We start from the raw sequence: 22,954 nt of genomic DNA on the forward strand, positions 1-22,954 counted from the left end.
GGGCTATAGATATTTTCTCTCCTAGGCTGGTAGTTCAAATACAACTTAGCTTGGCTGTGACACAAAGTTGTTCCCTCAGAGGATTGTGCAAAAGGAGTTTGACCACTTCAGTCTATTTTACAGTTGACCACCTCATTAAAAGCCACCCCCACAATTAGAACTTACTTCCCCTCCCCCTGCAGCCTCAGAGGTTGCATCTACACAGAGGTTTTGGGGCAAGTCTCTCACCTCTGCTGTAGTGCAACTCCACCCAGGCTAATACCTGCAGGAGCACCCCTGTAGGCTGGTTTCAAGTGTTTTTACCTCTATGTCATCTAACCCTGGTCAGGCCAGGTCAACAGTAGCCAGTGGCCCATCTTCACTAGGGCACCCAATGTTAAAGTTAGCAACTGTGCAGCATTTTTAGAAGGTTTCCCCTGCGCAGAAAGGAAGGGTCATTAATACCCAAACAAGATATGATTTTGTGATTCTATGATACCAACCCCTCCCTAGCGATTCACAACGCCCGGGGTGGGGGGCGGGGGACAGTAATAGCTGACCAAAGGGGTGGGAGGGAGGTCGTCTCCGAGGAAGCAGCTCAGTGCATGAGAGTTAAAGATCTGTCCAGATGTTTTCATCGTTATTGGAAAATCTGTTGGTGCCTCTTTGCCCAGAGAAGCGCTGGGAGAGGAAATATCCTCTTCAGTTCTAATTAGGGCTGGACATTAAAACCAAGATGGACCATGAACAAAAAACAACAGAGATCAGAGAGCGAGCTAGAGCGCTGCTCCTTTTCAGATTAACTCTCTGCAACCCTAACGTTATCATTCATCTCAGAGATGCTTAAACTGTGCCAAGGATTCCAAACGTAGCCGCACGCCTCTTCCTGGTCCAGGACAATCACCTTCATCAGACTGTGAGACTAGCTAGAAAGGCTCCGATTAATCCGGAAGAAATTAAAATAAAAGGAGTTTTGTTGCTTCTATTTAAGACTTGAAAACATCAGAACCCAGTAGGGAATATTCCCGCCTGGCCGCTGGCTACTCAATAGTTGGTTCTTACTTCAGCCCGCAGTGGAAAAATCACATAGCCAGAAAGAGAAATTAAACAGGCTGCCCTGTCCTCCAAAATGGGGGGAAAAAAATCTTCCTCTGATGAAAGCCATTTGCTGTGGTCTCACCCAGCACGTCGCTTCTTCAAAACTCTGGACAAACAAATTAGTCCTTATAACCCTTTTACAGGTTGGGAAACTGAGGCACGGCGAACTGAAACGATTTACGGAGGTCACACAAGTCTGTGCCAAAGCCAACACTAAATTTCCAGAGCTCCCGACGCCCAGTCCTCCAGAACACACTGGCTCCAGCTGTCTTCTGAATTTAATTTTCCATCTCGCTGTAGCCGTAGGAGCCTATGCGTGTGTTTGTGTTTGTGTACACATGTGTAGTTCCCTTTTGGGACAATAGAAATTCATTCCTACAGCAGGGATTCACTTCAAAGGGCCTATCTGTATTTCTGGGGGGAGGGTTGATGCCAGAACTATAGACATGGTGAGTTTGCTTCTGCTTCCAACTGAAGTCAGTGGCAGTTTTGCAAAGGGAAATGATTTAATAGGTCGGTAATATTAACAGGTATAGAACTTTACCGTGCATTTGCTTAGGTGAGCCACAAATGAATAGGACTTAGATAGGCTTTTCTAACTCCCCCTCCCCTCTTCCTCTGGCCCCAATTCAGCAGGGTGCTTGAGCACGTCTGTATCTTAAAGAAGACAGAAAGGGTGTGGAAAGTCCCAGTCACCGGGGGAAAAGCTATCCCTGGAAAAGTGCCTGCCCCCCGCCCCCATCCCTTCAGACACCGCGTTCAACACTTTAAAGGGTTAGGGGAATCCTGCACCAAGCTCAGGCTGATGCTGAGACCTGGCTCAGTTTCCCGGCTCCTGCACTTCCGCTGCCAGCGCCCCGAGCCTTTGTCCTGGCGGATCATGCTGGGGACACCACATGTCAGCCATGTCAAAGGGTGACAGGCGCCGTGAAATCAGCGGCAGACGCGCCCCCGCGTCCCACTGCGGAGAAACCCCCCGAGGCGGCTGTGCCCGGGGGGTGAGTGGTACTGCTGGAAACGGACGGGCTGCAGGGCAGCTGCAGCGCACAGCACTGGCCAGGCTCCTTATCGCCCTCCACTAACCCCTAATTACCACCGCACCGATAACGCGGGCAGCCCTGACAGCCTGCAGTCCCAGGCGTGGAAGCCGGTGGGTTGCTAAAAACAAACGGGCAACAACACGCAAGACTCCCGAGACACGCCGTAAAAGGCGACATTTGCCAACGTCTCTTGGGGTTCCAGGCTTACTAGTGGGTTACAACAGCTCCGCGGGGGCGGGGGGCGGGGGCGGCAAAGGGTTAAATGTACCAGGATCCCCCAGCTCTAGCGCCCACTGTGCCCAAGGGACAGTCCATCCCTTCCAGACTCGTTTCAGAGGAACAGCCGTGTTAGTCTGTATTCGCAAAAAGAAAAGGAGTACTTGTGGCACCTTAGAGACTAACCAATTTATTTGAGCATGAGCTTTCGTGAGCCACAGCTCACTTCATCACATCTGACGAAGTGAGCTGTGGCTCACGAAAGCTCATGCTCAAATAAATTGGTTAGTCTCTAAGGTGCCACAAGTACTCCTTTTCTTTTTCCAGACTCGTGTTCCCCTCTGGATCAGCATTCGGGTGTGAATCGGTGTAAAGGTCACGACTCCCTGGTCCATCGGCTCCAGCGTCCTCTCACGCTGGCTTAGACAAAAGCCCCTCTTTTGTGCCAGGAGGCGAAGTTATTTGCTTATGGAGGCAATGCCAGGTTTCTTCTGTCCCTGTTTATGTAACACACTCAAACCCCAGGGGTCAGTGCAGACCGCTGCCAGCAGTCTGTAGGCATTCAACCCAACTCAGTCTCTGCAGAGCCACATTCCGCAGCCCTTACTCGAGAAAACTCCCACTGACTTCACTTCACAATCACCAAGAACGTAGACTAAAGGCATTAAGCAAATAGTGTGCACCACTGCTGTCAATGGGAACTCCTGTTTCAAAACCGATGGCACAACGCGCCCCATTGGCTTTAATGGGAGTTTAACTTGGATATGCGTCTGATGTGGCCCTCATTAAACTTTTCCCCCTCCTGTCCTAGACAATAAACCTTCCCCCAAATCTGCACGGTGCCCTTTTGCCAAGTGCTCACCCAGTTGCTTTAGTTTTAGTCACAGGAGAATCTTTTTAATTAAAAACAAAAAACCCGTCACGAAATCCCCAAACCCAAGGAAAACAATCTTGCTAACAAAGTTAGGAGCTTGCGTTTCTGTTTAAAAGAAGGCTTATTAATCAAAGACAAATTAAGGTGTGTCAACTTTTCAGACATTTTGCTGTGTTTTATTTAGATTTTTTTAAATGTTGCCAGGTTTATAGAGTGCTGGTGATTTTTAAAATTTTTATAGATGGCCAAAAGGATCGCTCGAGACGCTTATTCTATTAAATGGGGGCGGCTGGGCATGAACCAAGTTGTGGGAAGGCAGCGTTTGCCCTGCGGAGTTGATCGCTGTTCCTGTTGGGGCTCTGGGAGGGCAATTGCCGTCCAGCGGTCTCTTTTCTCCAGGTACTGATTTTGTATGTCCGTATCCATCACGGAAAAAGCCAGATAAATAATTAATACAGCAATTTTAACTAACTATAGATCTGATTTTTATTTGTGTGAACTTCGTTTCTGCATCTTAAAAAGAAACTCGCCGAAAATCCCAGTCACTGGGAAATTCTGCCCTGTAGAAAATCCAACGATCTACACGGCTTTTCGCAGGTTCTCCTCCCCCCTCCCCCAGTTCTCTCGTTAATAAGCTCTTAAAATCACCTTTATCCTTCCACTCTCCTTTTACCCTCACTGAGCCCCGGGTGCAAGGGTTTTTATTAAAGTATATTCCTATTAATCCGATTGCTTGAAAAACTTTCCCCCGAAACATTTATTTTTGGAAGCGTCTCTCTTCTAACCGTTTTCTTTCTAATTGGTTACTGAACTCAAGAAAATACGTCTCTGAGGATAATTCGGGGCTTTGCCTCTCTTCTAAATCAAAAAGCATCAAAACCTGAATGCTTGTGCGGTTCTCTTCATCGAGAATATGCCTCAATCTTTGTCCAAATTAAATAAATAATCTCTCCTGCTATCTCCTCTTCGAAACCTTTTACAAACAGTAATCGCTTCACTGCTCCTGCCAAATGCACAGGAAAACGCCTCTGGATTTCAAAGGTGACGCGCTAATTGCAAGCATTATAACGCCGGGCTGGGCGAAAGGGCAGGTGTTTCTCTCTATACGGACTTTCCCCCGTCGCGTTTATTGTTTAATTGACCCTTTCTTATGCAGGGGAGGCAGCTCTGTCCAGGCCCCAGTTCTGGTGGTCGGACCCGTTCCCAGCCCAGTGTTTATTATTTGAGTTAACAGGGACGCTTAAAAGCTCTGGTCAGTTTCACACCAGCCAAGTCGATCCAAGCAGTGGCTGGCTGCTTTAGTTTTGCCGTTCGGTTGCAGACATTGGAGGCATGTTCCCCATCCCGGTGTATTTAGTTTACACACTTTCTAGTGGGCTCCGTTTCAATCATTTGTTTTCCTGCCCCCCCCTCCCCCAATAAAAATAAAATAATCCTCTTTGCTAACCCTGTTTGCAAATGTGGGGTTCCGGGTGAGGGGAGAGAAAAATACCCCAATCGTCAGGTCGAGCCTAAACACCTTTGGTCTTTCTAGCCGAATTAAAAGGGCGATACCCAAAGATCCAACTCGCTGACTTTCCTCTCAGTCCAATTCGTCTAACGGAACCGGCACTCGGGTGCACACAAAACCACAGATTCTCAGCGGCTCCAAATCAGCTTAGCTCCATGGAAATCGATGGCCGATTTACACTAGCTGAGGATCTGGTGCTGCTTCCTTGGGCCTTCAAAGTTCGGGTATTTTTAGTCTTCCCTGGAAAACGCTTTTAATTTTCAACTAATTTTCATTAATGGCATCCTTAGCGCCGGATTTTTTCCACTCAAGGGGGGGATTTTCAAGGACATCGGATTTAAGTCTGGGGCTAATAAACCGATTTGATGGCTCTTCCCACCCTCGATAGTGTCACCACCCTCCGGGTGTGTAAATTGCAGTTCATCAAATAAACAAACAACACGGGAAAGCACAGAACTCTTCAAAAATGGATCGGAAAGTCTAAGTTCAAATGCTGAACCCCTCCCCAAAAGCCCAAAACAAAAACCAACACGCGGAAACTAGATTCTTCATATGCACACACACAATCAACTGGCTTGAGATGCAATACGAAATATACAAACACATATTTGCGTTGGCACATTGGTGAAATGGACACCTGTATTTACTGCACAAAACACTGCAGAGACTCAATAACAGATCACTTCAATACGAGGCGCCTTTGTTGACAAAACCAAGAATTTCCACACACGCTTTTCTGGCTACATTTTGATCAGAATTCAGTGGTCGGAACCTGGGAGGACTGGATGGCAGGAGAAATTGATCTAGGGACAATTAATTATAATTGCCAGGGTAACCATTAATAATGGGTGGCGGGGATATTTATTCTCCGTCCAGAGGGACTAGCACGGTATATAAATATATCCCACACGCAAATATGCAGAGGGAGGTGAAATCCCTATGAAATCCCTACATTTTAGCCTTCCCCACCGCTCTTACTGAGTCCTGCTGGGGGAAGCAGAGTTGCAGGGTTTGTAATGTGTACCGCAGACCTGATTTTCGCTATTCCTTCGGCAGCCGCTTTCCCACTGCTCCTGGGCAGCCGGTTCTCTGTTACGTATTGGGCCATGGGACCGCTCGCTTTCCCCACTGCTGTGGAGACGCGCGGAGGGAATGGGTGGAGAGAGACCCCAACCCAGGAAAAAATATTTCGAAGGATAGACATCCGTGTAACTGTCCGCCCGGATTTCCCCCCTCCCCTCTCAGCCCCAGCCTAACTAATACCCTCGGGAGAGGGCTCTCCTGGTGGCGGGCGTGGGATTTTGTGAGTGACTGAGGACAGAAAGGTTCCAGTCTGGGTCCTAATGCGGGTGGCGTCTCCCGTGACAGGGCAGCGTCCGGGGACAGCAGCGAAGACAAGAGATAACATGACCTACCCCAGCGGATCTCACTCCCTGGCACTGATAACTCCGGGAAGGGGGGGTGGGGAGAGGTAGTTATTTAAGAAATGGTATCGGGTGCTTTATCTTCCCGGGTGGGAAGTAACTTTTAGGAGAACAGATCTGGATTAACAGAGACTAATCGACAGCTTGTGTTCGACGTGGCTATAAACCTCACACTTGTCCCTGCGCGGGTTGGTTTCCCTGCCCTACAAGTGTGTTGTTTGCAGATCTTGTTTCTGTTGTTGTTAATCATGTGGGTCCAGCGGATGGGGGACCCTGAGCCATCTTACTTATCTAGCTGGGCTGTTCCCCTGGGCTTGGGCGGCCGGTGGCCTCGAACCCACCAGCTGTTTCTTGTGCTAATAACTGTAAACTCATCGCACTGACCCCTGCGTTTGGAGCTGAGCTCAGCCCCTCCCTTGTCTCGTCACAGTGGAAAGCACGCACTGTGACATCGCAAGACTGATCGGATTTGCACGGCCAGAAGGAAGTATCCAAAAAGTCAAACCTTTATCTCCTCTGGAAAACATCGTGTGGACAGACAAGCTGCAAACACCCTGAAATCCTTGCACAGACGTCAGGCTTCCCAGCCAAGCGCCTGAACCAATTCTCACTGAAGCCTAATGGGAATCTTTCCATGGCATGGGAGTTAGATCAGGCCCCTTAGGAAGGGAAGGGGAGTGGAGGGGAGGGGAGGAGTTTGTCTTGCAAACCTCCTCATAACCGTACAGCCTGCTGGGTCTATAGCTTTCTCCTCTAAGGGGCTTTGTGAGGTATTTTATTTCCAACCATTTTTCCTGTGCATCCATAGAAACAGGTGTATCCTAGAAGTTGAACTTTTCTTTCAATCCCTTGCAGCCCTTCCCATTTTAATTCAGTTATTATGAAAGTCACCTCCTTTACTGGATTTTATTGGTCCCAGGAATAACTATTTCTTCTCTCCTTTGTGTGTTTCCATGTGAAACATGGCTGATAATTACTTTTTAATAAGCTGCCAATGGTCAAGGAGGAAAAAGCAGAAATAAAGGGTGCATTGAAATAATTGTTAAACACAGGGATGGGCAAGTGCCATATTGGGTCTTCACTGGAAAAAAATGCAGGAAGACATGTTTAAAAGACCGTTCTGTCCCCATCCTCATTCTCAACACAACAGGCCACTGAAGTGCAAATACAGTCAGAAGAATGGCATTTAAAAACGAGGCCTTTAGCTCAACTGACCCACTCCCAGCTGTATTTCCTTTCACCAAGAAAAATAAGTTTCTGTTACTGTTTGCAATGCAATGCAATGCAATGCACACAGCTATGGGAGGGTGAGCTAGCCCCTTCCTGCCTCACCTATCACCGGCACTGTGGTCAACCTCAGCACCACAGTGATGCACAAAGCAGGACAGGGCAACATGATGATCTGATCCCAGGTTGAGTACCCAGTTAGTAACAATCACAATGGGATTTATTAACCTAGTAAGTCTGATGAAGCCACTGAGAGAAAAAAAACATACCAAGGAATCTCATGGCCACTTTTGTGCTCTATCCATACTGTAAGGATAGGGCCCTGGGGACCTACAAAGTTCCCTATTTTATGTTCTGCTTCAGCTGTCCAGATGCACCACATGCACATTGCTGTTTTGTATGTTTTCATGTTGTGCCTTGAATGGAGGGCCTGACCTCTATTATTTGTAGATTATAATTTGCAGATGAGAGCACATGGATGGGGGATGAATCATTACCATTAACTAGTCTGTCATGGTGCAGCTGTGAAATGTGTTTCTACATAGGGATTCTGAGATCCAATGATTATGAGTGTTCACAATGTAGTATTGTGGTAGGCCTGGGAGCCCTGGTCATGGACCCAGATGCCACTGTGCTAGGCTCTGTACAAACACAGATCAAGGAGACCATTCCTGACCCATGGACCTTACAATCTAAATAATACTTAGTAATGATGATGTCTGATGGGTGATGATAATGATTTTTACTCTTTTATAATTAAACCATCAGCTGACTAAGCCATCAGCTACCCCAGCCAGTAGCTGTCCTAATTAATTGTGCAAGCCCTGTAGTTTGTAGCTAAGGAGATTACAGCTCTATTGTGGCTTAAGCCTGGTCTACACTTAAAAATTAGACAGACCTAGTTGTTGCTAGGGGCTGATGTGAAAAATTTCCCACCTGGGTCATGTAGTTAGGTGACCTAACCCCTGGTGCAGATAAGTCCATGGAAGAATTCCAGAGTGTGCACTATTGTAGCATGTGCAAAAGTGAATGGGAGGTGGCAGCCCTGGACAAAGGGATCCACACCACAGCTCATAATCAGAGGAGGGATCCTGCTGCCTTTGAAGACAATGACAACGTTCCAATTTTCTTGAATAGAAGCTGGATAAGACCCTAAAGGGAAAGAGCCTTTAGAATTCACAACCATTCACAAGCCCTCACTAAAAGTAGTGAGCTGGTCATCCCAGAAAAGGGTATCTTATTAGAAAACATTAAAGCAAAATGGATAGTTTAAAAATGTAGAAGGAAAGGAGTCTCTCCTAGACAGGCTGCAAGGATGACCTGCTTGGACAGCTCCATTTTCCTCTACAGAGATCTAGAAGCAGGCAAGAAACCACCACTGTCAGTTTGGATGAGCTATTACCAGCAGGAGAGTGAGTTTGTGTGTGTATGGGGCTGGGGGGGATGTGAGAAAACCTGGATTTGTGCAGGAAATAGCCCGACTTGATTATGTAAAGAGTTGTCACTTTGGATGGGCTAGCACCAGCAGGAGAGTGAATTTGTGTGGGGGGGTGGAGGGTGAGAAAACCTGGATTTGTGCTGGAAATGGCCCACCTGATGATCACTTTAGATAAGCTATTACCAGCAGGACAGTGGGGTGGGAGGAGGTATTGTTTCATATTCTCTGTGTATATATAAAGTCTGCTGCAGTTTCCATGGTATGCATCCGATGAAGTGAGCTGTAGCTCACGAAAGCTCATGCTCAAATAAATTGGTTAGTCTCTAAGGTGTCACAAGTACTCCTTTTCTTTTTGCGAATACAGACTAACACGGCTGTTACTCTGAAACCTGACCACTGTCTTAGTGTCAAGAACAGAAAGGTAGCAACATAAAGCTTAAGGATTTATACATGTTAATATCTCTGTTGTAAGCCTGCATTGGAAGCCCAAAAATGCTCTCCCCAAATCTCTCTCTTCCCTGGTTCTAAGATTCAAGGCCAAATTTTCAAGATCAGCTGCTTAAAGCTAAACACCTAACTTCAGATTTAGATGCCTAGATAAGTGGTCTGCTCTGCAAAGGGGCTGAACTTCCACCGCTCCCTTTAATGGGTCCTACCCTCACCGTTTGAGTTTGTAGAATTGGGCTTCTAGACACTAAAATTAACACATATAGCACTTCACATATTCACAAAATTGTAGACACATTCACCAATAAATCCTCATAATGAAATTACAATATCCTCATTTTACAGAGGCAGAGAAGTTAAGAGTCTTGCCTAGAGTCAGCTGGTAACAGACCCCAAGTGCTCCTAATTCCCAGTCCCTGATCAGACTTCAGACCACCCCACCTATCTGTCTCAGTTGCCAATTGAACATTAAACTAATAGTAATGAAAGACACACATACATGATAATTTAAGTTAGAATTGTAAAACTATTATTATTTTATATCAAGCTCTTTACAATGTTTGTTCCCCTGGGGAGTTATGTTTAAAAATCTCTTTAATTGTATAAAGCAGAGAACTAATGACAAAGTCAGGAAGCCAGAAGTGATCTATACAGACCCCAGGACAACTTATCCAGTAGCTTCTGCAGCCAACAAGGTGGTAACTAGGAGATTTGCAAAAGTTTACTCAAGGAAACCCTAATAGCCTATTTCTGGAATACTAGCTCTTAATAAATGTACCGCACCTTAAGTGTTAGCACTCAATTATTGACAAGGTGTCAAACCCGCAGCGTTTAAACAGAGTCCTCCAACAGATAGCAGCAAATCCAAAGGCGGGGGGGGGGGGGGGTGAGTTAGACATTTTCACCTATTGGGATTAAAAACAAAATAAAATGAACTGTCTAAAATGAGAGGTTTCAACACCTTAAAAGAGTGAGAGAAATGTTTATTTCCTAAACTGACTGCAGTAAAAAAAGTTAAAAACAAAGCTTTTAAAAATCGATTATATTTAAAATCAAACCTAGAAATCGTTCTATGCCGCAAACAGACGGTCTGCAAATGAACAAGTGTGAACGTTACCTATATGTACTATAAGGAATAAAGGTCTGACTCCTGTTTATATCAAGGTCCGGATAAAGGGCAGCTTTGACTCATCAAGGAGTGCCCATATATTATGTTGGGTTTTGGTTTGGTATTTTTTTGTTTTTTGTTTTACTCATTCCCCCCCCCCCCCCGCCCCCAATGTTAAAGAGTTGATTCTGTATGGCTGCTTTCTGCTGGACTTGGAATGAGAAGTTGCTACAGGATATTTATGAGATTCTGTGTTTTTAGTTATTCTCTTTGTATATACATATATAGGGCCTGATTCTGTTGGCATGTTTACCAGCCTGTATCAGAAGTAACTCAATTGAAGTTAATAGTGACAGTGATAAAACCTGTATACTTGAGATCAGAATCAGGCCCTGACTTCCCTATTAAGGAATCTGGATTAGGTATAATCACGGTGACTGCCCTGATGTTGTCCATTGTCTGCTTTTTACAGAGTAAGCAGATGCCATAAAGCTGAACAAGAGTAAAAACAAAGCTAATTTGTGCGAAATAAGGAGGATGCAGTAAAAACATTGGGGTCTGTGGCAATTAGTGCCATCTCCTTAGGCTGAACTGAATACCCCTGTGAATAAGGAAACTGATTTTAGATCAATCATTTTTGAATCACAGCCTGCATTCCTTAAGCCCCCTAACTCCTACTGAAAGCAGAGATAGGTAACTCAGGACCTGATCCTTCAAGTGGAACAACAACAAAGATAATGTCTGAAATATTGGCCGAAAGTGAAGAAAGACCAGAACCAGAACCAGGGTAAAAAGCAGCTGAGTGCTAGAGAATAGGAACTCTTATGGGTATATTAATGCCACTTCCAATGCTGTTTAGTGCCTAAATACTGGGCGGATGGACACACCAGATATCGCTAAAAGAGAATACTGCAGAAACCCCAATGGCATACCCACTCCTGTGTTCCGCATTGTACTTGCTTATGCCAGGTTTATCCTGTTAAGGCCTTGCCTTGAGGCAGGGGTTCCTGTTTGGCATAGGTCACCTCCTGTCCTACACCGATACTGTATCAGAGCTTCTTTAGCTAAGGCAGAGTGGCTCTGAAATGTTTTCTTACTGAAGGACTGATTGCCAGGAGGCTAGCAGAAGGTCCAGCCCCGCTTGCCAGGTTGAGATCACGGCTAAGCCACTAACTCGGCTTTGCTTCCATCTACATGAGGGGAACTCTCCTGGGACTCGGGAACAAGGCTGGGTGCTTTGGCTCCCCTTCTCCCTTATGCCCCCGCAACACACCCCTCCCATCCTGCCTCTTGCATGTTTAGTGGACTGAGGGTAATTATTTCAGCGGGATGGGGGAATATAGGGGAAGAGGGTGATGAGCCCCGACCCGGAAAGTCCATGAGCTGCTGTATGTCAGTGGCTTATTCATCAATCAGCCGGACACAGAGCAGACCCGGCCTCTCTTTACGGAGTGTTTGCTTTTTCACCAATTATTGCGGCCCTGCAGCTCTTTTTGTTGATACAGTAGTTTTAAAAAGTGCTAATGTTCATTTATCAGGGGGCCGAGCCCGGGACTCCCACTCTTTGTGATTCTTCCAAAAATATAAACACGGCAGGGAAGGGCTGAGCCGAAAGCCCCCATTTGTTTCTAAACTGCAGTATTAAAAGGGATGCATTGTTGAAGATAAAGCGGAGGATAACGCTGTCTGTCTCCAGCCAATGTCTCCGTAAAGCATTAATGACATTCCAAATGAGAGCTCCGGCTTATCTTTCAATTAATCACATCTACCTCTGCAGCCGGGGCCCTATCGATTGGGAGGGAGGGTGTGATTCGGACCCGCTAGGAACCCTACGGTTTCCAATTAATAATATTTATATGCAGGCAGCTTTCATCTCAATGTACACACAGGCCGCACTAGATACAGACTCGGCATGAAGTGAAGACCGACGGAGGCTGCAAGCTCATAGCAAGGACAACATGCGCTCCGATGCTGGGGAAAAGTTTGTTCAGCGAACCTCTGGCCCTGAAAAGACGGTGGTAGCACCCAGCGAGCCTAGCCGAGATCAGAGCGCCATTGGGCTAGGCACTGCAGGAACACACTGCAAGAAACAGTCCCTGCCCCAAAGATCTTGCAATCTAAACAAATAAGGCCTAGAAAGGGGGGAGAGAGGGGGCATGAACACACCCCACGTAGAGCTGGGGAGCTGGACACAGAGAGAAATCTCCCTTGAAGAGCATTCTATACATGGAAAAGGAAACGGAAGCGCCAGCAAAGACAAAATGTTTCATCCTGACATGGGACAGTGCGGGAGGGGAACTTTGCACTGACCTAGCATCCTGTATTCTGAAGCTAAGAAGCATAAGAAAGAGAGAGAGAGAGAGAGGGGCAGGGAAACTTCGATATTTCCCCCCCGCTAAACTGTACAGACATAGGACAGGATACTAGACTAGTCATGACAATTCCTGTGTTCCTATACTTTATGTCCCTCTACATATTTTTAAATGTTAGTCAGGTGTATGTACATATGTTTGGGTAGAAGCTCCCTAAATGCGGAGTTTGCATTCTCTCCCACACTGCTATCCAACGAAGTAGCATTTATTTTACACACCCACACGCCACATCAGATGGACTAGAGAGGCCAGGGCAGCCTGAAGAGTGGAGTTTAGAAATTCTAGATGCAACCAACCTATGTAGGCGTCTAGAGTTGCTCTTAATTCCTTCTACACTGATTTACTAGAGAAGCGCCCACCATTGTCTGAAAAGAATAGCTGAAAATAAGCGAGCTGTAATGGCTGCGTTTCCCTCCATTAAAATGCAATATTTCGGGCCTCTCTGTACACTCTAATCTCTTACTCTGTCATCGCAAACTCCAACTCGGATTCACCAACGAAAAGGTACCAGGACACTAGCAATCGTTTGCAGCAAGAATTTTAATTGAATCGGATGTTGCAACTTCCTCGGATAGCAGCGACTTAGGAGATAAAGCGAACTCCACGCTCCGGGAGCTTATCCCCAGCCTGGGAGAGTCGATACACTCACTGCAGGCCAGAGCGAGTTAATTGTTTTTCTCATTCGAGAGAAAATTACATTTCCGCCTTGGAAAATACAAACCCATCTGAAGCCACTAGAGACAAGGGGAAAGGGCGGAGGGGCTGTTAAATGATAGGTAAATATCAGAATTCAGATCCCCAGTGGGAAAGAGAAGAAATTAGGCCGCTCTTCGGATAAAGGTGGCAGTTCACACAAGAGAGCAACAATATGCTCCTTGCCCCGGAGTCTAGTTCGCAAGAGGGGGAATTCATTTTTTAAACAGGGGCAGGTGCTTCTGGGTAAGGCTGTTCGGCCGCAGGTGTTCGTGTGCAACTGGGGCTGGTTCGTCGTGCTGCTCTTTCTTTCTGGCTCTGATCAGAGCCCGCCTTTCCCCCATGGCCAAGCACCCGCTGCCCAACCCAAAGGGCCCGCCCAGTAGCGCTCAATTCCAAGGCAAAGCCTGAAGCGCCGGGGAAGTCCATCTTAGCACCGGGTGGGCCATCCGGGGCAGTTCCGCGACAAGCAGTGCCAGGCGAGTTAGCGCTGCCGAGGGGCCATTACTGGAGAAGGGGCGACGCTATGTCAGGCCGGGGAGCTAGGCTTCCATACGCCCCAAACAAACGTCTCTTCTCTTTCTACTGCCAATCGGAATAAAAACCCGGCCCTGCTCCCCTCTTACACATGGCTGCAATCGGCGCCCTGGCACAAAGGCATAGATGGACATATTCAAAATGGCTCTCCTGCTGCACAAGACCTCATGCATTACCCCTCTCCGCCTCCCAAAAATCCTGACCCTGCCTTAGGAAAAAAAAAAAAAAGACTGGCCACCCCCCTTCACTAGTATCCCTGCCCAGGAAGGACATGTCAAAGGCCAGGCGAACTCACCATATCACCCGAAGACTCTTTTCCGCTCCACTTTTCCACATGGAGCCACGAGTCCCTTTCCTTATCTCTTATCACCCTGGGTTGACTTAAGAGATCATTAGGGAGATGTGCCTGGGAAGAGCTGCTTTCCAGTTGCCTTTTAGAGCCTGCTCTTCTCCCCACGCAAGGCTGGGGATTCCACACACCAACTACTTTCCCCAAGAAGTTACTTAAATGTTTTTGGGTTGTGTGTGGGTGTGTGTGTTTTTGTTTTGTTGTTGTTGTTTTTAACTGAAAGCATCGCAACGCCCCCTCCCACAGCCGAGTCCTTCGGAGGGATTTGCTGCTGCGGTTTATTTTAGTTGCCATAAGTGCATGAAATTAATGAGCTCCCACTTCTGGTCCTTGAATACAAGGAGCTGCAGTTATTCACAGTCATAGCCTTCCACTTATCGAAAGCCAGGCCCCGAGACTGGGATTCAGATATTTACTCTCTGAGGCAGATAATAGAGATTAATTTTCCAATTTGTATTTGCAAAGAGCCCGTACTTCACTTTTTCGCTACTGAGCTGTTGTTTGTTTTAGCGAACAGAGTGTTTTCCTTAACTGCTGCTGTATTTAGTGCTTTTGCATCACATATATCTTGCCTCTGATCTCTACAATCACCCCAAACTTGCACATTATTGCTTATTTATTTCTTAACCCTCTCTTTAAATGCGCTAGGTTACTAATATTGACCCCGAGTCCGCTGCATTGCAGGACGCTGGGTGACAAACCTTGAAAGAGATCTATTAAAAGCGATAATTTTTACAGGAAGAACAGAGTCTTGATAGTTTTTTGTCCTGAACAGAGTTACAATCAAACAGATGAAAAAGAACCACGTGTGGGCTATTTGACTACTTTGCTATACACCAGACATTGGCGTTGTAGATATTATGCCTCATCAGAATCTCATCGATTTCTTCTTCAGTCACAGACGTAAATTTCCCCTTAAATGTGCCCCAATGAATGGGCTCCTCCGTTATCATTTGGATCACATAGTGCAGGATACTAAAAGAGAAACTTCCATTTTTTTAAATTGAATCCAGCACATATTTGCTTGATGGTTTCCTCCAGGCCTGTTTATTTAATCTGACTGTATGATAGATGGCATCAAATAGGGGGTTTGTACACATGAGGCCTTTCGGATTTTTTTTTTTTTTAAGATCAACAAACCCTGCGGGGGAAAGCTGGGTAAATACAATGCCGCCCCTTTAAATGCGTGGGGATGTTTTTGAGTTGTATTACTATATTAGGTGACATGGAACTTTGCATCTTTCATTCCATCACTGCTCAGTTAGCCAATAGAAAGCTAAAGTCACCCAAAAACTGCCTAGTCCCTCCTTCTTTTCCTTTATGGTCTGGTTCTACCTGCCTCCAGTCCACAAGTCAAGGCTAATTGCTGGAATGCTATGCGCCCCTTTGGAGAGCTCAGGGGTCTCTACCGCAGCAGGTTGTTTGTTTCCAATTCACCTTTACATGAAGCTGGGCTCTGGTCGCTGCCTCACTTGCCCCCACAATGTTTCCTAGTCCCGTGACTACTACGCCCTTTTCTGTCAAGGATATTTTGAATCTGGAACAGCATCAGACTGGCCTGGCTTCGATGGAGCTCTCCACTCTGTCCTCCTCCTCCTCCTGCATGCTGTCAACCTTCAAACAGGAGACTTACACTGCAGAGGCAACAGCCCTTCCTGAACTCAGTGAGGAGCTGACTCAGACTCACCCTTCCAAAAACTCCACCACCTTCCCCAGCTCCTTCTATGTTAAACCCTACATGGAAGTGGACTCGGCCAAGGACTCTAAAGTGGACAAGAAAGGTAAAAGGGCAGCACTCCGAGGAGTGTTTTAAAAACCACCGAGGGGGTCTCTTTGGAAAGTACAACCCCAGGCCTTCAGTGGCAGCTGGTTGGGGTTTGTTATCTAGAGGTGAGCCCGTTTCTTGGGGCGCTGGAGGATTTTTAGATGCACTGATAAGATAAAGGGGGAAGATCGTCTTCCCCGTGCCTCGAAACAATCTCTGTCTACTTTTCTTTCCCCACCATCCTTACCGGCCATCAGACCCAAGCTGCTAAAAAGGAGAGGAAAGTTACGGGAGGGAAAGAGATCACTCAACGGCTTCCACTCCCTGTAACTGAGGAAAAAGGCCAGACCCCTGGACGCCCCTCAGCTCAGAGTGATGGGGGTGGGGGGAGTTGTCTCCTTTATCAACCCAGCTGATAGCAATGTTTGTTAGTGATTCTGTTTGAATTAAATTAAAGCAGGTTACTTACATAATAGCTCCAAGAACGGAAATAGAGACGTACAAGTAGGTAGAGCAATTATTAAATAGTACCCGAGAAAATACTCTATCGTTTTGATCTTTCCGAGAAACAGGACCGGTTATTTCAGCGATTCCAGACCCATCCCCGTGGAAAGGCCATTTTGACCGAACTCTGGGCAGTGTCTTGCTGCTTGTAAGATGGTCACTTGTTTACAGGGAATGTTACTGGAAGGAGAGACTAGGAGATAGTACACGACAAATATTATCCCCCTTTTCATCTCTATAGAGCCTTCCAGACTATGATCTCCAGGAGCTCAGCATCTCCTGTTTGCAGGCTAGCTGAATCCTTCGAGCACCCCGGGGACTGGAGAGGGTTGTGGTTTTGGGGTGGGGGAGCAGGAAGAGGAGCGAAGAGGAGAGAAGTTTCCTATTACCTGTAACTTGTTTCCAAACTCGTTTACAGGAAGAATTTTGGTACAACAGCAAAAATGAAACTATGTTATAAATTGCGAGCGAAAGTGAACTATCTGGCAAACGGAAAACAACGATCAGCCAGTGGACTCCAAGTGAATTGCAAACTGGCAACTAATTCAGGAGAATAATTCCAAAATCTATTACTCACCCCAAAAAAATTTCTGCTGAAAGAATCATAGCCATTCCCCGCTCTTTAATGTTCACAGTATCCGTAAGAGATACCCATAGTTACACGGTTTACATTTAAGGCCCGTAGGATTTTGACTGCAATTAAGAAACAGCTGAGCCGATTTCAATGCGGTCGGTGGATACTCGCTACAAATACAGTACAAAACGAATCGACTCTTTGTACTAAAGAGATTAAAGATTGAAATCGTCGTTCCGATTTTTAAGTCTTAGGGGGTAGCCGTGTTAGTCTGTATCAAAAACAACAAGGAGTCCGGTGGCATTTTAAAGACTAACAGATCTATTTGGGCACAAGCTTTCGTGAGTAAAAAAACAAAACAAAACACTTATTCAGATCTGTTAGGTGCCACCGGACTCCTTGTTTTTTTTTAAGTAATTACGCATTAATCTAATTTTTCATTTACTATGGAGCTTTAGTAAATGTAGTAACATTTAATAATATAGTTTAAGAACTTTACAATGGAAGTAACATCCTGGAGAAACTCCAGCGGCAACGAACGGGGTTGAAAGCTAATTGGAGTCTGTAGCTCAAACAGAAGCAGAGTTTAGTTTAGTGGAAAGTCTGTGACACTCATTTACACGGCTTACAATGATTCACATACACTGATTATTGTGTGCTGGTTTCTTTGTTTTGCTTCAGAACTGTGCTCCCTTCACAAGACCCTGGAACAGGAGAAAGGGGGTTTGGAGGATCCAGAGCGCCCCAGACAAAGGAAGAGGAGAAAACCTCGCGTCCTCTTCTCTCAAGCTCAAGTCTATGAACTGGAGAGAAGGTTCAAGCAACAGAAGTATCTCTCAGCCCCCGAGAGAGACCATTTAGCGAACGTCCTAAAGCTCACCTCCACCCAGGTTAAAATTTGGTTCCAGAATAGAAGGTATAAATGCAAAAGGCAGAGACAGGATCAGACCCTAGAAATGGTCGGGATCCCTCCACCGAGGAGGATAGCAGTGCCTGTTCTGGTGAGAGATGGGAAGCCCTGCTTAGGGGAATCTTCCCCCTACAGTTCACCCTACAATGTCAGCATTAACCCCTATAGCTACAACGCCTACCCTGCTTACACTAATTACAACAGCTCAGCCTGCAATGCCAACTACAATTGCAACTACCCTTCCATGCAGACCATGCAGCCTGCTGCAGCCGGCAACAATTTCATGAACTTCAGCGTAGGGGACTTGAATTCAGTGCAAACACCGATTCCGCAGGGTAACGCAGGGATTTCCACGTTGCATGGGATCAGAGCCTGGTAGACTTACTTCACCCATCCCTATTCTAGGCCTCAGTGCAACACTAAAATGGGGACAACGTTTCACATGGACTGTAAACTGATCAATGGACCGAACATCAAGATGTTGGACTTGAGGCAAAGGGAAAGGACAGGCTTCACCCCTGCCTGGGACCCCTCCGAGAAGCAAACAAGCAAGTGTCTCGATATATTTTCAAACTGCTGGGAGGACTGGAAGGGAATGGGCCTCTTGAAGGTTAATGTAGCGTCCTCCTCAAATTCACCAGCATGCTTGTCAACATCTCCAGTTGGAAGTTTTGAAAGTTCTTTGTACAGATTATTCTACCCCATGTAAATTAAAGCACACACACACTCTATTAGATGTGGGGGGTTATATTAAAATTACCAGACCCAGGTGCTTTGGAGAGCACATTACCTGTCCCATGTAAAGCTACACACAGCTCCCTCCTAGCTTCTCAGAAAAGGAAGCCCTAAGAGCTGAGTTCTTGTACCGATCGCCTACCCAACATTGGGCCGTTTTACGCTACAGAAATGGCTCCTTCAAGAAGAGTTAGAACAATACCGCCGCTGCAAACTCTTCGATTTATTTTAAAAATCAGAAGTCATGTTTCATTTTGCACTTCCTGTATGGACACTAGATTTTGAAGAGTCCTTAAAGCTAAGTGTATCGTTAGTCCTAGATCTTCAAACGCTGCCTTTTGGTGAAAGCCATGCGGGTCTGCTATTTTATTTAAGATGTAACTTTCCTTGCCCCAGAGACAGGGTGGGAGAGTATATCGTGTATATAGATCTCACCAGCACACAAAGGCTAAAGACAAAGCCCCGAAATGAAGGAATTCTGATGCTGTTACATGCCAGATCCCCCTAGGGTTATGCACTAAAACGTGATTTAGTATTTAAATGCACTGTCTGTTCCTTGTCCAGCCGCCAGTTTGTATGTCTCCCTTTGCTGTGCAAGCTGATGGAACTCGGTGACTTGTCATTAAAGAGAGTGGCTTAATGTTGCTGCGGCTTCTTTGCTTTCATTCTAGCCATTATTACTCCCTTCGCTAGCCTAGTGCTTCTGGGGTGTGCAGAGGGAAAAGGCATTTCTCTACACTGCGCCCGGGCAGGGCCACACCAGTGCAGGAGACTGAGGTTGCCCTCAGTTAATTCACTGGGTCAGATTCGCCCAGTGAAGCTCTCGGGAATATCTCAGTAAAGTAAATAGATGAGTGAAGCCAGCCGGATTCAGCTCATAGCGCAGTAGTATCCCGGGCAGCATCCCCCTTGCAGCATTTTTACTTTACCCGTCTTAAGTCTGCGTCTAGGTTTACAGCGACACAGGAGACAATACCAGTAGAGGGGTTCATGCTCATTATTTGGGGGCTGGGGTGAAAGATTGTATTTCACTTGCTTTGGGTCTCTGGCATTTTACTCCCTGATTTCATCAGATGGGAATATTTAAAAAAAGTCTGTCATTTGTAACTTGTTCCGCGTGAAAACCAAAACAGTTACATTTTTGCTTCGTATAAATTCCCGGACCTGCAGAAATTCCGCTAACTTCACTATTCAATTTTTAAGTCTCCGTTTGAAACAAGAACTCGTTATATACAATACCCATTCTGGGAGAAATCACGCCTCAGACTTATTTATATCAACATTTAAAAACCCTTCTCATTCTGGGGCGATTGACTCTATCCAAAGTGCTAACAGCTTCCGCATTTACGTAGGTGGCTTTCTAGTTCTAATTCACTGTATGACGATTGTCATGATTGTATCTTTGGCCCGCAGACGATCTCTAGGTGAAGCCGCTTGGAGTTCCGAAACATGGTTTATGCACGCGGGAATGAGAGAGAGATTTTAAGTCAAAACGTCTGTTTTATAAAATATGACCAGAGCAGACAGCTCGGGGTATGGTATTCAGCGAAGGCACGAATTAAAAATAATACGCAGCAAGTCCCAGTGAGATTTTAATAGTATCTAAATTAGACACTGACACAATCCCTAGTAATGTTTCCATTCTTGTCGTCTAGTCCGTTTCCATTCACTGCCAATTCCGCTCTTTCACCCCTCTCTCTCCTAGTTGAAACTCAATTTCTTTTCAGGACACGGACGTGAGCTTTACAGAAGGGGTGGGGATGGCACAAAAATTCACACTGGGTTAACATCAGGAGTGGGTCCCAGCAGCAGCTATCGATTGTGCATTGAAAGCGCTGTCTTGTTAAAACGAGCATTAAAGAACGGATCCCAGCAGTTCGCTCGCCTTTGACTTCCGTGGCCAGCGAGCAGAAGTCTTCCCAGTAGGGAGGCTTCTTCCCCCAGCTGTGGAGGTGAGCGCGGGCCACACGAATCGGACGAGCAGATGCTCGATCCAACCGGGCGTTTTTACAGTAGTCGCTATCAAATGTCAATTATTGGAGTGAAAAACAACAAACCTTGTAATTCAGCGCAGTCAAAACATCCTCTAAGTGTCTGAGATTGTGCTGGTTGTCGATAAGGCAATTAGGGGAACCTGCAGCCTCTCTCCCGGGCTCACCATATCTGCCCCATCAGTAAACAGGGATGGAGACAGGGTGGCTGTGGCCCTGGGACACAGGATGAAAGGCTGCCAATACATGGAGATCTTCTGCCGTCACTAATTCCCCTCACCCCCAGAACGGGACCGACCCTCCCCCCACCCACACCTCAGCAGGTAGGATTGTAGAGATAAGGAGGTCGGGGGATGGTTTCTATTTGCAATCAGGGCTGCAGCTCGAGCCCCTGGTGGTCTACAGTGCATTCACCTGTCTAGGCCCCAGGGGGTTTCTCCCCGTTGGAAACCGTCTGTCGGACTCACTCTATCTTTAAAACATAATTCTGTTTACATATTTTGGAGGGATTGACCCAGACGGAGGCACAATGATTTCGGAATCCCGCACAGAAAAAGCTGAGAGCCACCGTCTTTAAAATATCCTGTAAAGAGGAGGCAGTGCGGAGAAGCTAAGAATGACTGGCTTATTCGGGAGCTGATCGGCACAATACAATTCCTATACTTCTGGTTGGAAAAAGCAAATGATGCTTCTCTCCGGGCAGGGACAAGGATCCCCCTTGCTGCAGTTCGCTAACCCTGAACATTCACATCAGAGCGTTTGATCAGGGTTACAACTCCTGAGGTCTTTACCCTGGCAAAACTCCTGTGAACTTCAAGCGAGTTTTCTCCAGTAAGGAGCAGTAGTTTAATGAAAGAGGATTACATTGCAAAGAGGTCACTGGGTGCTTCCTTTGTGTATCCCCAGTCAAACACATGCTCCCTGCTCTAATTCCAGGAGTGTGTGAATAGCACACATGCAGCGAACCCAGGGCCTCTGCGCCTTCTGCAGCCAAGGCAGAATTTGCCCAGGATCAGAGTCCCATTTAGACAGGGAAATCCTCAACATTTATATTAAGGGCAAGTGGTGAGCTGCTTAACCTAGGGGAAAGGCAGTGGAAATTCGGCCAAGTGAAGACTGAGCCATGCCCACAGAATCTGACACTGGTCTCTCAGGATCCAGCACACTAACATCTGAGGGCAAGAAAAATGGTCCAAAAAGAGTAAGGGGAAGAAGAGGCTTCCCAGAGCAACAGGTCATGATGGGATTCTCACTGCAGCAGTGCTCTTGGCAGTAATGTCCTTCACATACATTGGGGCTGTGGTGGGATTGCTCCTGTCTCATGCTTTCTTGGCAGCGCTTGTAATCCCATGTGAATTTTTCAGGGGCAGATGTCTACTACTACCTAGTTAAACCCCGTCTCCAACTCTACAGTACAAAGTCGACTCTCGGCCCAGTGTTTGGGACTGATTTCTTGCGCTACACTCGGCTCATGGCTCAGAGGGATCAATGCAGGAGCCAGCGTGCCATGTATTACTAGAGGCTCTGCCTAGGAGGCCTCTCACATTCTCCCCTCCTCTCCATATTTCCCAGTTCCTGTGGGAATTGCATCACAAACAGATGCAGAGCAGGATAAGACAGGGACTTGGAAAAGCAACCAGAGCCTTGGAGCTGGTTCAGAAAGCGATTTAGGCAGAGGACACAACTGCAGCTGGCTGGAACAGCGTCCTGTACTCCAGCCTAAACCTGGCAGCAGATCAGGGATCCGCAGAGTGAGGCATAGTGTGGGACTTTGATAACAGGGATTCCTTGTTAAACTGCAGGGATTGATTACGGGGATCCCTTCTTAAATTTAATTCCTTCTTAGACTGCAGGGACCAGGAGAAAAATACCAGGAGAGAGTGTTCACTGCCCCCACCACCTACCCAGAGGCTAAGACACCTTGCTTCTATTTTGGGTAGGTCCAGGCCAAATTCATCTCTGCTATCAATCCTCTGCAGCCAGTGGAATGACACGGGGAACCAATCTGACTGGATGGCTCTGCACTGTTACAAAGACTATGGTGGCATTTCTCAAAGTTGATTAGGGAATTTCGACACCCAATTCCCATTCCTTGTAATGACTTGTCAGCTTTGAAAATCTGAATTTATGTAGATAAACTGATTTATCTGTCAGAGCCAGCAT

At 46.4% G+C, this 22,954-nt stretch overlaps 1 protein-coding gene and 1 long non-coding RNA gene across 3 annotated transcripts in view; one reads left to right on the forward strand and one right to left on the reverse strand.

Moving 5' to 3' along the window:
- The window catches only part of LOC142072961 (uncharacterized), a 151,306-nt gene extending 144,546 nt beyond the window's left edge, over positions 1–6,760 (reverse strand). The window contains exon 1 of one of the 2 annotated variants that reach the window (XR_012669587.1): positions 6,647–6,760. This is a non-coding gene — a long non-coding RNA (uncharacterized LOC142072961). Of the gene's footprint in view, positions 1–5,748; positions 5,903–6,646 lie in introns of those variants that run through there. The other variant, XR_012669586.1, reaches the window with a different exon arrangement.
- An 8,903-nt stretch (positions 6,761–15,663) lies between these two features.
- On the forward strand, positions 15,664–19,444 carry NKX2-5 (NK2 homeobox 5). Its single transcript, XM_048861196.2, has 2 exons — positions 15,664–16,093; positions 17,837–19,444. The coding sequence occupies exons 1-2, from the start codon at positions 15,796–15,798 to the stop codon at positions 18,442–18,444; spliced, it is 906 nt and encodes a 301-aa protein (XP_048717153.1). The 5' UTR covers positions 15,664–15,795; the 3' UTR covers positions 18,445–19,444.
- The last annotated feature ends 3,510 nt before the right edge of the window (positions 19,445–22,954 follow it).

The sequence above is a fragment of the Caretta caretta genome, chromosome 8, assembly GCF_965140235.1.
Source record: "Caretta caretta isolate rCarCar2 chromosome 8, rCarCar1.hap1, whole genome shotgun sequence".
Taxonomy (NCBI): domain Eukaryota; kingdom Metazoa; phylum Chordata; order Testudines; family Cheloniidae; genus Caretta; species Caretta caretta.